Source organism: Oryx dammah, unplaced genomic scaffold, assembly GCF_014754425.2.
Source record: "Oryx dammah isolate SB20612 unplaced genomic scaffold, SCBI_Odam_1.1 HiC_scaffold_16, whole genome shotgun sequence".
NCBI classification, from domain to species: Eukaryota; Metazoa; Chordata; class Mammalia; order Artiodactyla; family Bovidae; genus Oryx; species Oryx dammah.
This window is the reverse complement of record NW_024070200.1, coordinates 41,032,978-41,049,063: the sequence shown is the minus strand read 5'-3', so window position 1 is coordinate 41,049,063 and position 16,086 is coordinate 41,032,978. Positions and strand designations below refer to the sequence as shown.

General features: G+C 55.5%; 1 protein-coding gene across 3 annotated transcripts in view; it reads left to right on the top strand.

The window, feature by feature from the left end:
* APBA2 (amyloid beta precursor protein binding family A member 2) overlaps nt 1-16,086 on the top strand; it is a 361,135-nt gene that overhangs the window by 336,163 nt on the left and 8,886 nt on the right. For 2 of the 3 annotated variants that reach the window (XM_040257405.1, XM_040257406.1), the window contains 4 exons: nt 4,628-4,773; nt 5,475-5,510; nt 7,406-7,492; nt 12,764-12,949. In XM_040257405.1, coding sequence (XP_040113339.1) covers nt 4,628-4,773; nt 5,475-5,510; nt 7,406-7,492; nt 12,764-12,949 — 455 coding nt within the window. The remainder of the gene's footprint in view (nt 1-4,627; nt 4,774-5,474; nt 5,511-7,405; nt 7,493-12,763; nt 12,950-16,086) is intronic. The other variant, XM_040257407.1, reaches the window with a different exon arrangement.

Here is a 16,086-nt window from a genome sequence, read left to right as displayed (position 1 = left end):
GGATGTCAGTGATGTGGCTGTATGATGGGATATTAATCAGCACCCCTGGATTGATGGATTGATGGTTACTTGATTTGGGATTTATGGTTGGCACAGCAATGAGCAGCCTTTTGGGTGTGTCCTGGTGATCAAGTGTGTGTTACTTTAGATAGACGACTTCTGGACAGAGCATGCCTGCAGCTTTACTTGGCACTTCCTCAGCACTTTACATGCACTTCTCCAGGACTCCTGAGTTTCTTTTGGGGGCCTCTGGGCTCCTGCCACTAAATTTCCTCAGAAGCCCCGCTACCCTCTCCCAGGGCTATCTCCTCAGTGGAGTAATAGCAGCCCCATCCATCCAGCCTTGTCTATAGCTGGCTTTCCAGTCTTCCTCCTCCAGGCCCCTTCCAGGTCTTGCTGATTGAACCTCCTGGGTGAATCAGTCTGTTGCTGTCCATTTGTCCTATTCCACACCACCATCACCACCACCACCACCACCACCACAGTCACCATCTTCATTCTACCAGCACCACCATCACCACTATGATCATCACCATCATTATCATCACTTCCTTGCTAGGACTCCTGCAGTAGCCTCCCAGCTCTTCTCCCTCCTTCCCCTCTGCTGTTTGCCTATCTGCTGCCTTAGTTACTCTGCAAAGGCTTCCTGGCGGATACCCTGTAGTGACAGCCCTGAGTGTGGCCCCAGAGTTCTGACATCTGGCTGGTACTTGCTTTACAACCCACTTGTCCTAGCCATTGGCCCACCCCCTGCTCCAACAATTTGCACATCTCTGTGTCCCCTCAGGGCCTTTGCACCTGCTCTTGCCTCAACCTGAGGAGCTCTCTCCTCTCCCTCTGTGGCTTGTTGAGGAGAGGGGCTTAGAAATGCTTTGTGCCTGGATCAGTGACAGTGATCTTGGGCAAAATATTTGACTCCATGTAGACTGTCCTTCTTTGTAAAACTAGAACACTGAAATCTACTTCACAGGTTTGATGGGGGCTTGATGGAGCAGGGGATCTAGTGTGTTGGGCTGGGGGCTACACTTGGCGGCTTTTTGTGCTCACACTCCCTTTCCCATCTGAGGCTGTGCTTTGGCCTCCCCAGCCACCCCCTCCACGACCTCCGGGGGCAGCAGGCATAGCTGAATGAGACAGCTTGGGGCCATGCCCCTGGAAGCCTTGTCCACCCCTCTCCCTTTATGATAATCCCTCCAAGGTAGCATGGCCGGGGCTCCAAGATATGGCTCTGGGCACCTCCGACCCCTTTCCTGTTCAGAGAAGCCACTGGGGCCTCTGGTTCCCCAGCGAGTGTTTCACACGAAGGCTCCCTCCAGCAGGGAGCACACGGGCCCCTGTTCTCATATCCAGGCTGAGCAGCAGCATTCTGATACACGCATGTACGTGTGCGTCATGCAAAGGGAGTTAGTAGGAGAAATTCTTTCTGGGGACACAGATGCTGTCTGGTGCTGTGTTGTTCTGTCTCCCTCTAGTGGGCTCAGCTGCGTGTTTGTTCAGGAGTTGAACAAAATAAGGACTATACTCAAAATAAGGACTATACTCAAAATAAGTTTATACTCAAACACGCAGGGCCAGCTGCTTCAGTCTTAGAATGAAGCTGGTTAATCCTTGCTCCTGCGTTTGGTGAGAGCTGTGTCTGTGAAGCTGAAATAACCCCCCTTCTACTGGCCACTCCTTGGTGCTTCCTAATGTGTATGGGGCTGGGTGGGTGTCTGAATGGCGGGCTGGTGTGGGAGGTACTGTCGTGTGTAGTGTTTCCTATTTGAAGAAAGAGCAAGGCAGGAGTGACATGACCCCCCGCCCCATGGAGGGGGACTGTCTGCTGGCCTGTATCGAAGCCCCCAGTCCTTCACTGGCCTTTTCCCAGGGAGCAGGTGTCCATGGGTGTGGGTGGTGGACCCCGCAGCCTGGAATCGGGTGCCTTTACATCAGGAATCGGGTGCCTTCACATCAGAAATCTGTGCCCCCTGATAGGCCCCAGATCTGGTGGGCACCCAGATGGGGCCAGCCTTCAGTAAGGCTACTCTGGGGTGTGGGGTGAGATAGAAAATGTCTGGGAGCTGACCACCCTGGGGAACTGGCAAGTGGAGCATTAAAGACAGAGACTTCAGGTCTACCTCCCTCCCCAGGGACGGGGGGACACGGAGTATCATGTGATCCCCCCACTCACCCCACACTTGCTGAGGACCAGACCCTGAGCACTGTCTGGGGGTGTTGGGCAAGCATGACCCCAGGGCTCCTGGGACCACCTGGACTTTCCCTGAGAACAAAGTGACGCCATCTACTGGTCAGCAAGGGCTTCCCTGATAGCTCAGTTGGTAACGAATCTGCCCTCAATGCAGGAGACCTGGGTTCAATCCCTGGGTTGGAAAAATCCCTTGGAGAAGGGAACGGCTACCCACTCCAGTATTCTGGCCTAGAGAATTCCATGGACTGTATAGTCCATGGGGTCACAAAGAGTCGGATACAAATGAGTGACTTTCACTTCACTCAACAATAAGATGGACCCTGGGGACCATGCTCACTGGGGTGCAGGAGGCATGAGGTGTTAAAAACGGAAGTGCCCCAGTCAGGAGCACTGAGGGTCGGGGCAGAGGCTACTATAATGCCTGAGCTGGATGCCCTGTTCCCTCTGTTGGAAGTGACTTCTGCGTCTGCCTGGGTCATGACAGGCCTGATGTGCCTGTGTGTGGACCAGGCACCCCAGTGCCTTCTCCTTCCCATTACCCCTCCCCTGGAGCCCCCAGCCCTGCCTAGCTGGAAGAAGGTTGTTCATCTGCAGAGCAAGGACCATGGTGCCTGATGGATGGACAAGGAGGGGTCCTCTCCCAGTGCCTACCCCTCCCATCACCCCTCCCCCATCTCCCCATTCCTCTGCCATCATACCCTTCCACCACCCCTCCCCCTCCCATCACCACTCCCCTGGAACCCCCAGCCCTGCCCAGCTGGGAGAAGGTTGTTCAACTTCAGAGCAGAGCCCAAGGCACCTGAGATGGAACAAGCAGCCTGATTTGACCCCCGGTTGTGGAGCCACTCTCAGAGGATCTGGTTGAGGCTTCCACACAGGCAATCAGAGCTTCCTGGAGGAAGCCATGGGGGCCCCTAGGTGCATCCTCTGGGGGCTATTGAGGGGAGGATGTCAGGGTCAGTGGGAGAAAGGGGGTCCCTGGTGTGTCATGATGCCAAGGCCCCCAGTTCTATGCCATCAGGATGGAAACTGCCCTGGGGCATTCCTGAGTCAGGACCTAATAACACTGCATGTGTGCATGCTAAGTTGCCTCAGTCATGTCCAACTCTTTGCGACCCATGGACTGAAGCCCGCCAGGCTCTTCTGACCATGGGATGCTCCGGGCAAGAATATTGGAATGGGTTGCCATGCCCGCCTCTAGGGGATCTTCCCGACCCAGGGATCGAACCCACATCTCTGGCACCTCTTGCATTGGCAGGGAGGTTCTTTACCTCTAGCGCCACCCAGAAAACCCCCTATTAACATTAGGTTCCTCTTAGACTTCAGAACCCTCACCTTGTTCTGAAGTGCATCGTAGAATTAGCCTTATTGCAGGAGCTGCTGCTCTGGTGTGAAGAGACAGTCGTCCCTTTTTCATCCGTGGTTTCCCAGTGTGTGTGTCTGCTGGGTGAGCCTAGATATGGGTCTTCAGGCCAGTGGGCACTCACTGTGACCAGTTTTGGAGCTTTGATCTCAAGCCCATGGAGCTGGTTTGTTGGAGTGAGAGTGAAGCTTACAGCTTTCCTCCAGGCATCCCACACACACATGCAGGCTCTTCTCCTGAGGTTTAAAGAGAGCAAACTGTTGCAGAGAGTAGACCTGCCCTGAGTCCAATGTCGGCCTGAGGTCGGCTCAGTGAAGTGGCGCCTTCGTCTTAGGTGAAAACCTGCTCAGTGCCCCCTGACTCAGTCCACAGACCCCGGGTATCTGGGGTGGAGACACTGCCAGAAGCTGGGACCCCTCTAGGAGTGGCCTGTCCAGGATGCAAGCCACAGCTTCCTGTGGCTGTTGACATGTCAGTTAATTAGGATTGCATGTAGATTTAAAAATTCAGTTCTTCTGTCACACTAGCCAACATGTTCAAGTTCTCAAAAAAGCCAGGTGAGGCCACCGGTTCCCACATTAAACAGCTCAGAGGTGGAATATTCCAGATCTTGCTGTTGACAGCTCTGGTCTTGAGGCAGCCGGTGGAACAGAGACCACGTCACCCAGCCTGGACTGGGGCACGTCGGGCAGGAGGAGCCAGACTGGCTTGTGAGGGGCTGCAGGCTTGCGGGAGCCCCGGGGCGCACAACTGGAGCCTGGTGGGCCTTCCCATCGCTGAAACCTGGTGGGCTGTCTGGAGTCCCAGGGCTCGGGGCTGATCAGGAGATGTTTGGGGAAGGGCGCCCTGGGGTTGTAGCACACCACTATCCCCTTGGAGGCCTGAGTGTCTGAGGTACAGCTGCCTGGCCCGGCGTTGTCCTCCTGGGGCGTGCAGGGTTTCCTGGCTGGGGTGCAGTTACTTGCTCTGTGCACTGTGGGGTGATGGCGGCAGGACTCCTACCCCCGCCTGAAGGCCCCTGGCCCTGCTGCCTTGCCCCTGTGTGCTCTCAGAAATTGACAGCTGTCCCCCCTCAGTTCCAGGGCCCTGTGAGCCAGAAGACCTCATCGACGGAATCATCTTTGCAGCCAACTACCTGGGCTCCACGCAGCTGCTTTCGGAGCGGAACCCATCCAAAAACATCAGAATGATGCAGGCACAGGAGGCTGTCAGCCGGGTCAAGGTATGGGAGGCCCAGGGCAGCGGGGTTCCCTGCAGGGAGCACTGGAGGGGTGGGCGACATGGCCCTCTGTCCAGCTGTGACTTGCCCACCAGCCCTGGCTGCAAGAGCGGGAGCGTCTGAGGTGCCTGCCGGGGCCGAGGGAGATGGGGGTTGGGGGCGCAGAGGCTCCTTAACGAGGACCTGCCACTGGGCCCCCTGGACATGCAATTTGTAAAATGTGATTGTTCTGAAGTGTTCCAGTCACGTGTGTGTGTGTAGCCTCTAGTTCCTTTTGGACAGTCTGTGTATCTATAGTGCCAGAGTCCTTGCAGAAAGGGGAACAAACAAACAAAATCATATGTTTTATTTAAATTTATGGCCTCAAGAAAAGCTCTGATGTACCTGCAGCTCCAGGTGGCTGTTGACTGGATCACCTGGGTTTGAAGTGTGGGTGTGGCCAGGCTCGGGGGCAGGAGGGCAGGACCTCGTCAACAAAGATAACAGGGTCAGAAGAGAGGAGGGGTGCTCTGAAGACGTGCCCCTCTGGGCAGTTAGGGGTCTGTGGACGTCTGTGCCCCTGCAGCCCACCGCCCTATCCTGGTCATGCTCTTCAGCTGAGGGAAAGGGGCTCTAGATATGAGCCCCCTGCTGATCAGGAGGGGACAGAGCAACCTAGCTCACTTTGCGCCCACCTGTTTTTCTTTCTCTTTCATGCTGCTCAGAGGATGCAAAAGGCTGCCAAAATCAAGAAGAAAGCGGTGTGTAGGATGTGGGGTTTGCGTGTGTGTCTATGGCTTGTCCTGTGCACTGGGAGGGGGCAGGGAGGGCCCTAGGAGCAGAAATGATGTGGCAAACCCATTTTTTATTCTCTTGGTAGGTCAGTGCTAGACTTTTGAGTGAAAAACCACCCACTCACAGAAGCATTTAATTGTTGTCCTTTTTCATTTCCTTTTTTGAGTCTCCGTGTGATGTGGCTGGTTTGTGTAGACATTGTAAAGTGTGGCTCTGATGTGACCGTGTGATGCGTTCAGTGCCTAGGCCCCCTGTACAGAGTTAATTAAATCGCCCTGATATTTAAAGACTCATTAAGTTTAATTTACTGAATCGGGATGAAGAGAAGTGCTGTCTGCCCAGGGGACCCTTTCTCTATGGAGAAAATTTCTGGAGCGTGGGCAGGCTTTTAAAAATCTCGGGTCAACCTTCAGCTCTTTGTTCAGCAGTCTGGTTGGTAATGCTGGGTGTGTTCTAACCATCCTCCCACTTCAGGAAGTATCCCATGCTCGGTGTCCAAGGGGCTGGCTGGGCCCTGGCTCTGCTTGGGCATCAGGAGAGTCAGTCCCCTGTGCCCACCTGGACACCACATTCTGGTGGCATGGCCAAGAACCCTGCCAGGGGCTCCCTCCTGCTGCAGTGAGACATTGTCCCTCCAGCCCCATGATGCCTGCTGTCTGCCCAATGGCCCCTCTTTGGGTTCCTTCAACTGCAGGAAAGGTAGGACCTCGCACACACCCCTCTGCTCCAGCCGCCTTTGTGCTGGGTACCCCACGGGCACAGCAGAGAAGGCCTGGCCTTGAAGACCTGCAGTGGGATGTGCTTTCCCTGAGGAGATGCCTGCCCATCCAGGGCAGCTGGAGTAGGATGGTCAGTGAGGACCCCAGCCTTCTCTTTGGGTCCAGAGAACCCAGAGGGGTTGGGCATAGGCACAGCAGACCTCAGCGGCCAGCCAAGGCCAGCGATGACCTCCACAAAGGATTGTTCTTTCTCTTGGCCAGGAAGATGCTCGGGGTCATTGCCAAGGGCCCCTTCACTGGTCTGCCTGCAGCTGGCCAGGCCAACAACAATGGGAAGGTACCTGTGAGGAAGCAGGGTCCCCAGCAGATAGTCCCCTCCCCAGGGGCTTGCCAGTGTAATCGCCATGCACAGGAGTAATTAAGAATCCCCTGTGACCGGCTGTCTTGGTTTGGGCCAGTCCCTGAGCATGCACTCAGCTTCCAGAACATTCCTTTACACATCACTAGTGGCCATACAGTGGGCATACCCAGGAGAGGACGGGCATTTGTGGGGTGGCTTCTCCAGTGTCCTGTGAGGGCAGCGCCCTTTCCGGTAGAGATCTTGCCCTCTTAGGGTTTTTGGAAGATGGTGGGGGAAGGGCGGGGGAGTTGACACAGTCATTGACATGACTGTGCCTTTAAACCAGAAGAAAATGGAGATATGCATTTCCACCAGTGTGAAAAATCCGTCCCCCTGCCTTTCCTGGCGATATTTGTAATCCTGAATCCAAGAAATGTAGCTCTAGTACCAGACTTGGTGTTTCTGCTGTGTTCCAGAGGTTGGGCAGGCAGGCTCGCTTCTCCTGGAGACAGGGGCTGCGCTCTGGATGCTGTGGCACAAGCCCCCCCCCTCCGGCAGCCGCCCCCACTGCTCCCCCGTTCATCCTCCTGGAAGCAGTCCCCCTGCCGTCCTGTGCAAACCGCCCCAAGAGCTCACTTAGCGGAGATGGGCTCGGAAGCCCGCGTTTAGACTCCCATGGCTGCTTCTGCCGACGAGCTTCTCCCTCTAGGGGCGCTCGGGGTCCTGCATGAGATTGTCAGGCCTTTGTCTGAGTTAGTTTTTTTTTCTAAGGTTTGTAACAGTCTCCACCATCCTTTCTTAGAATTCTGAGGGAGATGCCCAGACGCTGACGGAAGTGGATCTCTTCATCTCCACCCAGAGGATCAAGGTGTTAAATGCGGACACACAGGTGAGCCTGGGGAGATGGGGGGCTTTAAAATCGTGCTCAGGAACTCCCAGGAGAGCCAGGTTGAGCTGCAGACCCCCTCTGCGGGGCTGAGACCGTGTCCTTGGGACAGTCCCCCGGCCCCTGCCATGGACTATAGAGTGAGCTCTGCGGGGTGGGCAGCAGCCTTGGGCTGGGTGGGTGAGGCTGGTGGTCAGGTGTAGCAGCAGCGGGCATGAAATAGAGACATGATGAGGGGGAGCCGGGGGGGGGGGCAGGAGTCCGGTGCTCACCCTCGGGGTTCCCAACGGCCCTCTCAAGGCCTCTGTGCACCAGGCTGGGAGATGGAGCTGGAGGGCGGAGACCCGGGCCACCCTTGGTCCCCAGCGTGGCGGTGCTCCAGTGGGGAGGGTCTTGAGATCTCCTGCCTGTGAACCATGTGCCCAGCTTGTGTCTGACTCAATTCTGCTAGTCTTCCTGTGCCTGGGTGTTTGCATGAGCCTGCTATTGTGGGAACAGGAAACCCAGATGGAGGGGGCCGGGAGCTGGGGGAGCTGGGCCACGGGTGGATGAGCTTTGCAGAGCCTAAGGGAGGGAGGGAGAGAGAGTGGCAGCTGTGGACAGACGTGGAGGGCCCGGCTCACTCTGGAGACAAGCGGGAGAGGCTGGCCAGATGCCGGGGTGACGGCCCCCTGCTTATTGCCCTTGGCAAGTGGTCTGGGTGGTGACACCAGGTGTGTGAGCAGCCAGTTCCCCAGCTCCCTGTGGCTAGTGGTGTCAGATCCAGTGACGACCTTGTTGGACTCGGTTACAATGTTGGAAACGCAAACTAGTGATTTTCTCACTCTGTTCTGAATTTTGCTATCTAATGTGCTCTGTGTATAAGAGCTTCCTTTTTCTTTTCCTCTCTTTTCTTTTCTTCCTTCTCACTGTGGACTTCTGAACTTTTCTTAAACTTGCGTTATAACCACCCTCCCCCATGGGCTTCCCTGGTGCCTCTGATGATAAAGAATCTGCCTGCAGTGTGGAAGACCCACCTTCTATCCCTGGGTTGGGAAGATCCCATGGAGAAGGAAATGGCAACTTTCTCCCATATTCTTGTCTGGATAATCCCATGGACAGAAGAGCCTGGCGGGCTATAGTCTGTGGGGTTCGCAAAGTGTCAGACACGACTTAGTGTCTAACACTTTCACCTCACATAACCCTACTGTTGTTGTTCTCTTGGGTGCTTGCCTGGGCCATCCTGGAGCCCTGCCCTTGGTCTCGGATTGCATTCCTGAGACACTGAAATGTTCTTAGGCCTCCTTGCACTCCCACTTCAGGCCTGGAACCGGCCACTCTCCGAGGAACCTTAGTTCTTGTCCCTGGGGAGTGACATACAGAAACGAGACCTGGGTGCTGGCTGAGAGGCTATTGATCCTGGGCCCTGGAAATGAACCGAGCTGGACAGTACTCTTTTTAAAAGCCAGGAGTTTATACACGTGCCTCGTATTGGAGCCCAGCTCCACAGCGTCCTGCTCACTGGCCCCTGATTCCGCACACAGCCTCAGTCCACAGTGTGGATCACAGCTCCCGACACCCTCAGTGTGCTGCCTCCCTTGCTGTCTCCTAGTGTGGACCATGTCCTTGCTGGGAAGCTGAGAAGGGCATAGGATGGCTCTTACACAGCAGATGAGCTGGTTTAACTTCTCAAGGCCCAGTGGGTGGGACCACCTGATGGATGTCTGGGGACAGAAACGGCAGCAGCATGTGTGTCTTGGAGCAGGAGTGACACTGTGATGTGGCTCCTGCCACGGCCTTCCCTTGCCAATCGATCGTAGAGGCCCTTCCTCCTCATGGGTCTGTCCCCGGGTGGCCAGAACTAGGCCTTGTCCCTCTGACCTTTGAGTCCACGTTCCCCCATGGGGCCTTCCACCTGGCGAGAACTCAATTCGAAAGCATCAATTCTTTGGTGCTCAGTCTTCTTTAGTGTCCAGCTCTCACATCTGTACATGACTACTGGAAAAATCATACCTTTGACTAGATGGACCTTTATCAGCAAAGTGATATCTCTGGTTTTTAATTCACTGTCTAGATTTGTCATGGGCTTCCCAGGTGGCCCTAGTAGTAAAGAATCTGCCTGCCAATTCAGAAGACATAAGAGACTAGGGTTCGATTTCTGGGTCAGAAAGATCCCTTGAAGGAGGGCATGGTAACCCACTCCAGTGTTCTTGCCTGGAAAAACCCATGGACTGAGGGGCCTGGCAGGCTATAGTCCATGGGGTTGCAAAGAGTCAGACAACTGTAGAGACTTAGCAGCAGCTAGATTTGTCTTAGCTTTCCTCCCAAGGAGCAAGTGTCTTCTTGTGGTGCTGGAGAAGACTCTTGAGAGTCCGTTCTTTGGACTGCAAGGAAATCAAACCAGTCAATGCTAAAGGTAATCAACCCTGAATATTCATTGGAAGGACTGAAGTTGAAGCTCCAATCCTTTGGTCACCTGGTAAGAGCCGACTCATTGGAAAAGCTCCTGATGCTGGGAAAGATTGAGGGCAGAAGGAGAAGGGGACAACAGAGGATGAGATGTTTAGATAGCATCACTGACTCGATGGACATGAGTTTGAGCAAACTCTGGGAGATGGTAAAGGACAAAGGAGCCTGGCATGCTGCAGTCCATGGGGTTGCAAAGAGTCAGACATGACTTAGCAACTAAACAACAACAGGGAGCTACCTGAGCGGGTCAGGTGTAGGACACTTCACCGCTTTGGACTTTGTTTTCTGATGTTTCGTGGGCAAATGGTCTGGGCTAGCTCCTCCTTCTGGCCCCATCCCTCATCCACCCACCTGTCAGGGTCCTCAACACCACCATAGGGTCCGTAAGTTGATAAGAGGCCTCCCAGGATTCGGCGTATGGTTGCACTCAAGCCTGAAATTCACTGAGCACCAGGGCACAGAGCAGAGTCAGCAAAGAGGAGGATGCCTGGGGCTGAGCCTGGGGAAACCCTGAGTCCTTCTCAGTGGGGTCACTCAGGATGAGCTGAACTTTCTGCCCACAAGCTCTGACCGCACAAGTCAAGTGTGGGTTGTCAGGAAGCTACAGAGCGTCAGCTCCCAGGGTCCTCTCTGGGGGCTGGTCATATGGCCATCTGTCCTGCCTGCCACCCACCAAAGTCTCAGACTCCGGACAGCAGTGGGGTTCAGGCTGGAGCTCACTGGACCAGATGCCTCAGGCGTGGTGAGCCTCTCTTACCACGTTGGGTACCCTGCTGAAGTCCAGGTTTCCAGATGAGGGGAGGGCCACCTGTGGGCAGGCCTTTCTGCAGATGGTGTCAGTCCATCTTTGCACCACCTCCTCTCACTGGTGCTCCTGCAGGGGACTGCAGCCCCGGGGACTGGGAATTCGGCCCATCCCTGAGAATGTGAGAGCTGGACACATTTCCAAGCATCTCGGAGCCCCATTGACTCTCAGAGGAGAGCTTGGTGTGGGGCCCTATGGAGGACAGATGGGGAGGCTCAGAACTCCCTTTCATCCCTCCTCTCTTCCCTCCTGCTGGGTCTTTGGTGTCTGAACGGGGCTCTGGGACTGGGCATCAGCTCCCGAGAGTGGACTGGCCAGAAGTCGCCATTTCCTTTGCCTGCTTGCTCAAGGTCAGGCCTTAATCCACGTGGGCTCCCCATCCTGGTGGCCACAGCATCATGGCCATGCTCTGTGCAGCCACTGCCCAGACCCCTGTTGGCCAGGTCCACCCCCTGGGTAAGGGGCAGGCCCATGCCGTGGTTTTGAGTGTCTGTCTTTGCTGGATGTTTGTCCCATTGTGCTCTTCCCGAGGCCCCATTTTCTCCATGTCAGTCCTCGAGTTCTATTCTTGTGTTCTGGCCACATCACAGCCACCGTGGGCCTCCTGGCGTCTTCTCCCATGGGCAATGGGCTCTGTCCAGAGGGCATTGGAGCTTTGTCACTTCTGTCCTCCAGCTCACCCCACACTGTTCTCTGCCCACACACTCTGCAGAGGGCTGACTGGGACACCTGTGGTCACACTCCTGCCCCAGGGACCGGGCAGGACCCTCTGGTGGCTGTTGACATGCACTCAGAGTTGTAGGGGGAGCACATTTCTGACACCTGGGGGTTGATTCAGATGTTTCTGAAAGTGGCCAGAAATCTAGATATGACGAGAACCACCTCCACCTGTCCCCTTGCAGCGTCCCTTCCTGGAAGGGGGCTCCTATGGTTTTAACCTACTCCCTACAGCCTTGACCAGAAATTATAGTGGCGCCAGGGAGGCAGGAATGCAAAGTGTCTTCTATGAGGAAGTCAGAGGCCATGGAGGCTACAGAAGGACCCTGTTTTCTTTTATGGAAAGAGGACAAAGGCATAAAAGACCAGCTGGTTAGATTCTCAGGGCTTCTGTGTGCAGCCTTGCTGGGACATGGAGATTCCTGCCAGGCAGCAAAGGCCATCAAGAGCGATGCAACCTCCAGGGCCCTGAGGAGAGTTGAAGGGCTGCAGAGACCTGTCCAGCAGTGTCAGGCAGGCTGACTTGGGGTCCCCGCCTGGCCTGGGCTGCTCAGCTCCATGGGAGGGACTGTCCCTGGACAACACTGGCTCTGAAGCCTTCCTTCTCAGCTCAGCAGGAAGTCTAGGCTGGGCACCCACCTCTCAAGGAGGGGACCCTTCAACAGACAGACAGAGACAGCCTCTGGTTAGGCGGGGACAGGCCTCAGCTGCTGCTCTTCCCCCGAACAGGACCCCCACCCACATCTCGCCCCCATGAGCATCATTTTGGAAGCTGTGAGGCTAAGGTGAAGGCAGATCACCTTGACTGTAAAGAATCACCACCCTAAAGTGCTCTGTCCATGGGCTCAGTGGTTCTCTACCAGGGAGACTCTCTCCCTTAGGGCCCAGTGGCTATAGCTGGAAATCTGGGTGGTCATCACAGCTTGGGATGAGGAGATGCCACTGGTGTCTGGTGGGGGGGGGGCAGGGATGTTTCTGATTGCCCTACAGTGCCCAGGACTCCCCACAATACAGGACAGTCCAGCCCCAAATGTCAGGGATGCCACTGGTGTCTAGTGGGGTGGGCAGGGATGTTGCTGAACACCCGACAAGGCCCAGGACACCCCAAAATATAGGATGGTCCAGCCCCAAATGTCAGGAGTGTGGAGGCTGAGAACCCCTAACTCGGGTGTTTCTAGGTCTCGATCCCTGTAACCCGGGCCCTCCTTCCTTCTCTTGGCAGGAGACCATGATGGGACCCCCGACCTCAGGTGTTTCTAGGGCTCGTTCCCCATAATGCAAACCCTCTCCCCTTCTCCTGGCAGGAGACCATGATGGACCACGCCCTGCGCACCATCTCCTACATCGCGGACATCGGGAACATCGTGGTGCTGATGGCCAGACGCCGCATGCCGCGCTCCGCCTCCCAGGACTGTATCGAGACCACCCCTGGGGCCCAGGAGGGGAAGAAGCAGTATAAGATGATCTGCCATGTGTTCGAGTCCGAGGACGTGAGTAAACGTGCAGGTGTGATGTTCTCTCCCAGCGGCCTGGGCCCCACAGGCTCCGAAGTGTCCCAGGAAACCTTGTATCTGGTGGGGATCCTGTGTACCATCACGACACTCCCAGCAGAAACAGTGATTTTTGTAACACTCTTGGAATTTGCAGAGACCATGGACACAGCTCTGTTTCGCTTTGTGAAATGAGTTTTTGAGGAGTTTGTAAGCAGAACCCTAGTTAAATAGGCTGAGGAGCTTTCTGATTAGGTCCTTTAGCAAAATCTTGTTCTTCTCAAATACAGTAGCCCCAACTCACTTTTCTGTTGAGGATCACACTTTTGCACAGGGAGGGTTGCTAACGGGAAGGCATCTCTGCTTTTGCTCACAGCTGTTTCAGGCCATAAGAAGCTGGAAAATCCAGTGGGACCCTTGCACAACATGGGCTTGAACATGAGGTCTCATTTAACCATGGACCTTTATAGCTGTAGATGCTGCAGCGTTGCACGAGCTGTTTTGCTTGAATCCTCGGATCTCAAACTGTGGACACAGGGAAATTGTGGGTATAGAGGGCTGATTATAAACTGTTCAGTTGCTCAGTCACGTCAGACTCTTTGTGACCCCGTGGACTGCAGCACACCAGGCTTCCCTGTCCTCCACTATCTTGTGGAGTTTGCTCAAACTCATGTTTACTGAGTCAATAATGCCATCCAACCATTGCATTCTCTGTCATCCACTTCTCCTCCTGCCTTCAATCTTTACCAGCATCAGGGTCTTTCCCAATGAGTCGGCTCTTTGCCTCAGGTGGCCAAAGTATTGGAGCTTCAGCTTCAGTCCTTCCAGTGCATATTAAAGGTTGATTTCCTGTAGGATTGACTGGTTGGGTACAGAGAGCTGACTAGAAGTTAGACATGGATTTTTTTTAGACTGTTCAGAGGGTCAGTGCCTGTAACCCTTGTTTTGTTCAGGGGTCAACTCTAATTCTGATGTTTAAAATACTACAGGGTCACTACAGACCATGACCCCGCTGACTCCTGTGTTGGGTGGGATGAGAGCGTCTTTCTGAGCCTAGAAGAGAGAGAAAGGGACGGAGAAAGGGAGCAGGAGAGCAGGAGGTGAGAGTGGTCTCTGGGGCGCCCCGGGCGGATCTGACTCAGGACCATCCCAGAGGCAGTGCTGAGCTGTTCTTGTGGCTGTTGCCAGGGTACGATTTTAATAAATTCTCTCCCCTCTGTGGACACTTGGAAGGGGCATTCTCAGTCACCAAGGGACTTGAGGGCATGTCTAGAACCTGGGGCAGTGGAGTAGGGTCCCAGTGTTTTCAGGTTTGAGCAGGGTGGGTTGGGGCAGTGATGTTTCTGCTAAGTAGTTGAAGTCACGTGCAAGTGCTTTGAAGCAATGATGTTGATAGCAGAGGAAGTTTACATACCGATGCACTAGTGCACACTCGTGTTCCTCTCACCTTACACAGATGTCTGTGGACTCCTGAATGGGCATGTTTGTGTGGCTCATGGCTTGAGGCCTCTCAGAGACTCGGCATGGGGGGTTGTGATGGGTCCTGGAGAAGGGCCATGGTTGATGGAGGGTGAGGCGGGATGCAGGTGAGTAGGGTGAAGAGTCTGCCTGTCGGGAGCAGGAAGTGTCTGGGCTGCCCGCCATGTCCTGGTGCTGCTGTGGTCTTGCTTTCTCACTGGGAGAGGAGGCTGAGAGCAAGGGCAGGAGTGTGTGGGGCTCCAAGTGGCTCTTGGACGTGTGTGGGAAAGAAGGACTGGGAGGGGCATGAGAGGACAGAGCAGCCCCCTGGAGAGTCACGCCCTGATGATGGCCCCACCAGGTGGGCTGCCAGGGTGAGTGAAGTATCCAAGGGCGCCATGCAAGCAGAAAGGGGAAATGGAACATGGCTGCTAGGACTCTGGCAGCCCCCTCAGAGTCTCTGTTTCCCTTCTGTTAAGTGGAAACCAGCACAGATGGGCTGCAGAGGTGAGTGCTGGAGGCAGGGCAGCTTCCCTCCACCTTCACCCACCTGCCGGAGGCCCCTCTGAGTGCCAGCCTCCACTGCCCCCCGGGGAGGCCCACAACACCTGCCCACCTTCTGGGCTCATGGCCCTGGCTGTGACCTGGGGGACGGGACAAGGGAGGGCCCTTGGGACTCAGGGGGAGGGCTGCCAGGACGAGTGCAGACAGGGGATGGGAGACTGCAGCCAGCAGCTGGTGGGAAGATGCTGAGGTTCTCGGAGTGAGCCCCACGGATCTCGGGCATGTACCACCTCATTCCCCAGAAGCTGCCCAGGTGGTGGGGGGCCGTCCAGGTAAAGCTCAAAGGGCAAGCTCAGGGCAGTGGGCGAGGGGAGCACAAAGTGATGCTCAACCCCTTCCTAGTCAGGGGACCCCAGTCAGAGGCCTGGAGGGTGGTCGGTGTCAGCAAACCTGAGACTCCAGCGGATCAGGGCATGTCTGGGTCTCCAGGGCACCCTCACCCTCCTCCCAGGGACCAGCCTCTTCCTGGAGGCCAGGATCCTCTGCTTGGCCTGAGGCTCTGCACACGCCCGGGCCAGTGGCGCCACCTGGTGGCTCCAAGGCCCCACACCTGCGACTGAGCACACTCTGTCCTCCCTCTGAGCAGAGCAGCCAAACTGCCAGGACGCTGCTCCAAGGGTGAGCAGGGCAGGGTCCTGTTGAGTGGACGTGGGCTTCCCTCCTGCAGACCATTAAGGGCCCAATTTGGAAAGGCTGTGAGGTCTAGCATCAGAGGGCTCTCAGTTCTGGCTCTGTTACCTGGCCCAGCCCGGGTTTTCACAAAGACTTATTTGTTTGCAGCCTGAGAATCGTGCAGCATGTAGAGCAAGAATGGGACTTGGGCCAGACCCTCAATTCCACGTGTTTTGGGTCATGTTGACCTGAGGTTTTGCCGAGGAGAGACCGTTGGCTACTCAGCTTTTTGGGTCTTTACCCTTGCCTCTCAAGGCCCTTCATCTGCACACCAGCAGGTGGCGTGTCAGCCCGTGCAGTGCTGCTCAGTGTCCAGACCTCTGCAGGGTGAGGGGTCCAACCCAGTGGGAGAGGGAGAGGGTGAGATGATTTGGGAGAATGGCATTGAAACATGTACAATATCATGTAAGAATCGAAATGCCAGTCTATGTCTGATGCAGGAT